The sequence below is a fragment of the Perognathus longimembris genome, chromosome 23 (genome assembly GCF_023159225.1).
Source record: "Perognathus longimembris pacificus isolate PPM17 chromosome 23, ASM2315922v1, whole genome shotgun sequence".
Taxonomy (NCBI): domain Eukaryota; kingdom Metazoa; phylum Chordata; class Mammalia; order Rodentia; family Heteromyidae; genus Perognathus; species Perognathus longimembris.
The window spans coordinates 11,255,449-11,262,667 of NC_063183.1; the positions used below are offsets into that span (position 1 = coordinate 11,255,449).

Genomic DNA, 7,219 nt, shown 5'->3' on the forward strand with positions numbered 1-7,219 from the left:
AAGAACTGTCTAGTCCTCCCAGCAGCCATAATTTGATGCCTATCATATACCAGGCACAGTGTAAAAATGCTCTATGCTATCTTTATTCCTCCTATCAGTTGCTATCAGCTGGGTATGATTTGCATTTTATTGATAAGAACAAGGAGGTTAGGTGACCAGCTCCAAGCAATGGATGAGAGGCTCAAATGCATATCTACAGGTCTGAAAAGCTCCCACTGAAGCCTAGCCATCCTGGAAACCATATGGTGGACAGAAAACCAGCTCACACGGGCGCTGCCGGCTCCCATCTGTCATCCCAGCTACTCAGGAGGCTGAGATCTGAGGGTCCTGGTGTGAAACAGAGGCAGAAACATACATGAGATTCTTCTCTCTAATTTTTTGTTTTGTTTTGTTTTTTTGGCCAGTCCTGGAGCTTGGACTCAGGGCCTGAGCACTGTCCCTGGCTTCTTTTTGCTCAAGGCTAGTACTCTGCCACTTGTGGTATTGGGGAATCGAACCCAGGGCTTCATGTATACGAGGCAAGGACTCTTGCCATTAGGCCATATTCCCAGCCCTCTTCTAATTAACCACAAAAAAAAAAAAAAAAGCCAAGCTCAAGAACAGTGCCCAGGCCCCCAAAACAAAACACAACTCCAAAACCAGCTCACAACAAACTTTGTGCAGCAAAACCCAGATCCACAGTGAAAACAACTGCTTCCCATTTGTTCTACCTTTAAAAACAGCTGCTGTGGTTTGAGAGCATGTGTCTCTTGCTGCTGGGGTGGCGGTGGTGCCAGGCTGGGGGCTTCATACTAGACCAACCACAGCCGCACCAAGCGACCCGCAGACTGGCATCTGATAAGGTGTCCCTCAATAGGTGGGCCCAAAGCTGACGGCCTGGGAGAGGCAGAACCACAGAACCGACGTGGAGCAGGAGGTCAGGGAGGGCCTCGAAGATTCCCTAGGCAGTGCAAGTCCCGAGGGCGCTATAAGGGTGGGGCGCCTGCCGTCTTACATTTGGCAGAGGCCCCACCTGGAATGTAGGCCAGACGGTGCACCCTGATGTCAACTACTGACTGCAGTTGGCGCAGTGGTGAGGAGCATAGAACGTGGGAACCAGTGAAGACCTGACAGATTATTCAATAAATGCAACAATTCTGGTGGCTGCCAGTACTGTGAACAACATGGCGCGCCCATGATGTCATAACATCCATGTGGCCCTTGCAGGAAAGAGGCTCAGCCCCTAAGGGCACCAACGGAACATTTGCTGTAAGCGACTGCTCCCCAATGGAAACAACGCGCCATACCACAAAGCGTTAGTAACAATGGCTGCCCTCAGGAGGAGGCAGGAGGACGAGACTGAGGCCAGCCGGGGCTCCCCAGGGAAACTCACAACAAGCAGCCAAGACTTCAGCAATAGGACATAGTGTGGGATCTCTCCTTCCTGCCAACCCAAACCTGCTTGAAAAACAAATCGACTGTTTTCAAAAGCAGACACCGGATACACATTTGTCAGTGGTAGAATATAGATAATTCAGGCTAAACACAGCTGGATTAGAGGATACATGTGTTCCCCCCCAGTGTTTGCTGTCTGGAGACAGCAGAGACAGCATCCCCACAATCACAGTAAGGAGGGTGAGGTAGAGTGGTGCCAGCTCCCCATGGGTGCAACAGAGGCTGGGCCGGGCTGTGCAGCAGCTTAGATCCTGGCTGGAATCCATGGTCACCACTGGCGCTTTCTGGAGTGAAGGAAGCGGCTGGAATCTTGGTGGTATCCAAGCAGAGGAGAGCTGAATCTGTGCCCTTGTCTCAGAGAGGTAGGGAGACCCCGAGTCCTAACATCAGTCCTTGTTTCCCTTGCTGTCCGTGCCTGGTCACTGTGGGCACAGCAGTGATGGCGCGGTGGTAATGGAGAAGCGCCATCCCTGGGAAAAGCTGGGCCTGTGCTTTTCTTCAGAAGATGCTTCATGAAGGCAGGAGGCAGTGGGAGCTGGAGTCCACCAGCATGAGGAACTGTGGCGGGCCCCCATCCAATATCTCTTCTTCTCCCAGAACCCTTTGAGAACTGGACCCCAAATGCTGGCCGGGAGGTGCACATGGCACTGAGACTGCGCACTGGGGGCCGCACTGTGGGAACTAGGGCAGGTTGCTGTGGAAGTCCTCTACCTCCAGCTCCCACATGCTCTGGTGCACTGGGTTATCAGACAGGTCCGTCATCTTCACGGCCTGGAGGATGGGCTCAGGGCTGCAGGCCTGGACCACTCCCATCACCATTACGTACTTTCCTAGGAAGACAGCAGAGAGGAATGGGGTGAGGCTCCCCCCCAGGGCCCCGTGGATCCCTGGCTGCAAGCAGCAAAGCCTCACAGACAGGGAAATGGCACAGAAAACCATTGGGGCCCTAGGGCAGCTAGGAGGGAGGGCACAGAGCGTATGCCTAGCAGACCCAAATGACACACATATTAATGATGACATTCATGTTTAACTGGAGAGCATCATCTGCTTGCTCCTCAGGTCCTGTTTTGAATGTTAAAACAAAATCCTCATGCACCAAGTCTCCTGTGGCAGCGAGTTCTAATCAGACACACTGCCCAAGACAGGGACAGAAAAATGCCAAGCTTTCCTCTAATTCTTGTTCCTTGCTCACTGTCAGACGGTGGTGGCTTTCTGTGCAGAAGGGTCCTCTTTCTGCAAAGCCATTTTCTGACAGTGGAAAAGCTGTCCAGGTTGCCAAAAAAGCTGGGCAGAACCCCCCCCACCCCCCCAAGGCACACACATACACACTGCCCCACTGTGAAGTACCCAGCACTAATTCCTGACACCTCCGGCTCTGTCCCGGCCAGCGCTGGGCACACACATGCAGTCAAGGAAAGGGCAGGCTGACAAGAGGATGATCTAATGACACAGAATTTATTAACCACGACGACTCTCTTCCATTCCCTGGGGGAAGTGACTCTCCTTGAAAGCACAGCTTGGCTAGTCACAAACCACACAAAATGCAATTGTGTTAAAAAAAAAAAAAAAAGATTCCCCAAACAGCAGGAAGGACAGGCAGACGGCCAGCCCACTGCACGCCCTGTTTCCAGGTCATGGCTGAGTCTGAGCGTAAACCCAGGCTCTGGCTGCCGAGCCCTGAGTTCACCCTGGCAAGACCATCAGCTCTCAGCATCCATGCCCACATTCAACTTGGGTCCTTCGGTGGTAAAAGTTATGCAAAGACACCAGTGGTACCCCAGGGGTCCTCAGTCAATGGAGACAGAAGCCCCAGAAACAGAAGGGCTAAAGCCCAGGTGAGGCTACTGGACCAGCTAGGAGGTGCACACCTGGCATGCAGGGCAAGGCAAGACACGGGACACCCTGGTGAACCTGGTCATGACTCTATGCCCTCACCAACATCTTCCCTTCTCTTTTCCCACATGACCCTCACCAGAGTCAACCCCTGACTCGACTGCCCAAGACTGCCTTCAAGAGGCTTGGTCTGGCGGGGCGCTGATGGCTCATGCCTATAATCCTAGCTACTCAGGAGGCTGAGATCTGAGAAGCATAGTTTGAACCCAGCCCAGACAGGAAAGTCTGTCTCCAATAAACTACTCTGAAAAAGCCAGAAGTGGTACTGGGGCTCAAGTGCTAGCCTTAAGCATAAAGAGGCTCAGGGACAGGGCCCAGGCCCTCAGTTCAAGCCCCAGGAAGGAAAGTGGGGGAAGAGGCTTTTCCTGGAGGCTGAGACACCAAGCTGCATTGCCTATGAGCAGGGATTTCTTTGTAAAGGGTCAGATAGCTAATATTTTAGTCTTTGTGGCCTATGGGCTATGTCATAGCTCACCTCTGTAGGAAGAGTGGGACAGCAGCCTTACATCTTATGCAAACTACAAGCGTGTTTCATTAAAACTGCATTTGTGGATACTGACTTTTTTTAGGTACTTGAATTTAAACTCAAGGCCCTGTACTCACATGGCTTTCTACTCACGGCTAGCACTCTACCACATAAGACACACTCCATCTCGGCTTTTTGCTGGTTCACTGCAGACAGAACCCTGAAGACTTTTCTACCCAGGCTGGCTTCTGAGATCTTGAGGTCTCAGCCTCCTGAGTAGTATTGCAGATGTTAGCCAGTGGCATCTGACTGTGGATATTAACTTGTTAAGTATGTATACTTTTTTCACGTTGTGATGATTTTTTTTTTTTAGCCACTTAACAATTTCAAACCCATTTCTAGTTGGCAGGCGGAGTGAAAAGAAGTATGGACCTGAAGTTCATCAGTTCTGGGCTAGAGTTAAGGCCAGGGAGTGGGGAGTGGGCCAGGACCCTGAAGGTATCATAGACAGCAAGAGTCACAATCAGTTGAGGCCTCACTAAGGGCAGGGCTGCCACCATCAGGTCGCGCTCTCCCTACTGTGAACACAGCAGTAGCCACATAGCAGGCTTTGGGTCTTTTTGCTGAGAGGACCAATCTAGAAAGTCTAAACGTTCTGACAGCCCAGTGGGGAAGGTGTGGGCCAGAAATTCAACCTGCCTTTGAGTCCAAATCAGTGCAGGCTAGACCAAGGGTCCCTCCTCTAGTTAGACTCCAAAAGGTCCCCATCCCACACAAGGGTGGGAGGGGAGAGCTGGTTCCCAGGCATCTCCTGGACCAGCCTTGTCAGACAGCAGAGGACACGGGGTCTGCTCAACTGCACTGCGCAGGATCAGTGGACACCCCAGGAATTAGTGGGTATCCAATGCCTGGCACAACAAACTGGTTGTCAGGGCACCTACTGGAAACAGACTCTGAAGCTAAGTTGCCAGAGCCACAGCAGAGCTCAAAGGGGGCTCCGGGGGCCCGCCCGCCCCCCACCCCAGGCGCACACTTTCTCAGCTCCTGGCCTCCACAAGCCCCAGGCCCTAGGCCTCTCAGCACAGGCCCAGCCTGAGCACCGAGGCAAAGGCCAATGCGCTCAGCTTAGCCCAGTGCCGGGAGGCCCCCCCGGGGTCAGGATAGTATTTCCCAGTGGGGGGGTCACGGAAGCCCAGCGGGCGGGACTTGGGGGGCCCGGGCGGGGGGCGCTGCCGGCCAGGCCCCCGGGGAGGAGGCCCGAGGTCGGCCCGGTTACCTGGGACGAGGCAGGGCCGCCCGCGCGGCACCCGCTCCAGGCCGCGCACCGAGAAGGGCCCGGTCGGGTCCCGCAGCCGCGCCTCGCCGCCGGCCGCCGCCACCACGGTGCCCTGCATCCACACGGCCTCCAGCTCCAGCGGCGCGCGGCCCGCGGCCGCCCGCGACAGCCGCCAGGCGCCCGGGCCGCCCTCCGCGTAGCGCCGCAGCTGCTCGGCCAGCACCTTGAGCGGCGGCGACCGCGGCAACCGCACGGTGGCGGGGCCGCCGGCGCACAGCGAGCCCTCGGTCGCCGCCATTCTGCGCCGCAGCCGCCTTCCCGCCAACTTTGGTAGGCAGCGAGGCCTGGTCCGCAGCCACCAATCAGGAACGCGCTGGAAGATACCGGCCAATTACCAGCGCCGGGAGGCGGGACCGCTGGGCCACACAGCCCTCTCCAGCCGCCGGCAGTGCGCATGCGTACGCCAAGTAAAGACCCGCCCCCGAAGTAGCAACGGCTGGATGAAACTCCAGCGGGCTAAGTGGAGGCCGGCAGCCAAAGCCCGGGCTGTCAACGACCCCCCGGCTTGGAGCGTGCCAGTCGTCCGAGGACGCCTTATCTTTACACGGCCTTGCATGCTTCAGTATTTTCAAGTTAATATGTGTTCGTGAAAAGTGAAGTGAACTCAATCAGGAAATGGTAAATGTAAGTGATGGGTATGCCAACTGCTCGCTTGATGACAGAAAGCATCCCTGTGTCACGTGTCACCCTGGGAAGTGGAGCTGTGGCTTCAAGAGGCAGAGCACCAGCCCTGAGCGAAAAAGCTAAGGAGCAGCACCCAGGCCCTGAGTTCAAGCCCCAGGACTGGCACACACACACACATACACACACACTTCACATAAATATACACAATCATCTGTCAATTTGCAAAATAATTTTAAAACGAACTTAGAAGGGAAAGGGGATGGGACTGCACTCACAGTTTTTGCTATTTGTATGTTACCATCAAATATTTCCTGCCCTCGCTGTCTTTAACCAGCAATCCTCAGATCTCACCCTCCCGAGTGGTTAGGATTACGGGCGTGAGCCAAGGCACCCAGTTATCAAATAATTTTAAAGTTAATAAATTACCATATTTTTGTGAGAGAAATGCACATTAGTTGTAGGCAATTGAAAATAGAACAAATTTAGAACAAACAAATGTAAAGAGAAACAAGAGATCACTACTGTTAACTTTTTTTTTGCCAGTTCTGGGGCTTGAACTCAGGGCCTGAGCGCTGTCCCTGGCTTTTTCTCAAGTCTAGCACTCTACCCCTTGAGCTACAGCACCACTTCCGACTTTTTCTATGTATATGGTGCTGTTAACTTTTGAGAGTGTTAAGTTACAGGTATTAAACATTTTGGGGCAGGGAATGTGGCTTAGTGGTAGGCTGCTTGCCTAGCATGCATGAAGCCCTGGGTTAAATTCTTCAGTACCACATAAACAGAAAAAAGCCAGAAGTGGCGTTGTGGCTCAAGTGGTAGAGTGCCAGCCTTGAGCAAAAGAAGCTCAGAGACTGACATTAAGAAAATCTAATTTATTTAATGAGAAATAAATTTATTTGAGTAGCGATTTAAAGATGAAACAGGAGGGAGCAACTTTGTTCAGTGGTGACCTCATTACAAGAGCCCAAAGACCTCAAATGGCCACCACGTACACACCCAAAATTATGAATTAAACATTAATATTCCTGTACTAGCATTTCCATTCCAGTTCTCCTTTAACTGAAAACACATGACAAAATTTCATTTTCACAAAATTTCTGGTTGTTGGGTTTTTGTTTGTTTGTTTTTGGTGCTGGTCCTGAGGCTTGAACTCAGTCAGAGCCTGGGTGCTGTCCCTGAGGTTCTTTGAAGCTGTAAACATTCCATCTAGAAACCATACTCCAGTTTTTTCTAAGAATGGGGACAAGAAAGGTTCCGGCAGACCCCAGGCTGGTTGTGAGCTGTGGGTGGTGGCAGCACTTGAGAGGCTGGGATGGGGGGGAGGGGTATCAGGTCAGCCAGTGCAACGTGATGAGGAGGTCCATAACAGCAGGATTCTCATGAATGCTGAAAGAAGAATAGAAAAGTCATGGGAGTTCTCTATCCATTCTTCTGACCTCAACACAGTAGTAAAGAAAACCAAGTAA

At 52.7% G+C, this 7,219-nt stretch overlaps 1 protein-coding gene across 1 annotated transcript; it reads right to left on the minus strand.

Moving 5' to 3' along the window:
- Nucleotides 1–1,945: 1,945 nt before the first annotated feature.
- On the minus strand, nucleotides 1,946–5,380 carry Rmi2 (RecQ mediated genome instability 2). Its single transcript, XM_048332252.1, has 2 exons — nucleotides 5,070–5,380; nucleotides 1,946–2,264 (listed from the first exon to the last, which is right to left on the minus strand). The coding sequence occupies exons 1-2, from the start codon at nucleotides 5,365–5,367 to the stop codon at nucleotides 2,116–2,118; spliced, it is 447 nt and encodes a 148-aa protein (XP_048188209.1). The 5' UTR covers nucleotides 5,368–5,380; the 3' UTR covers nucleotides 1,946–2,115.
- Nucleotides 5,381–7,219: the final 1,839 nt, after the last annotated feature.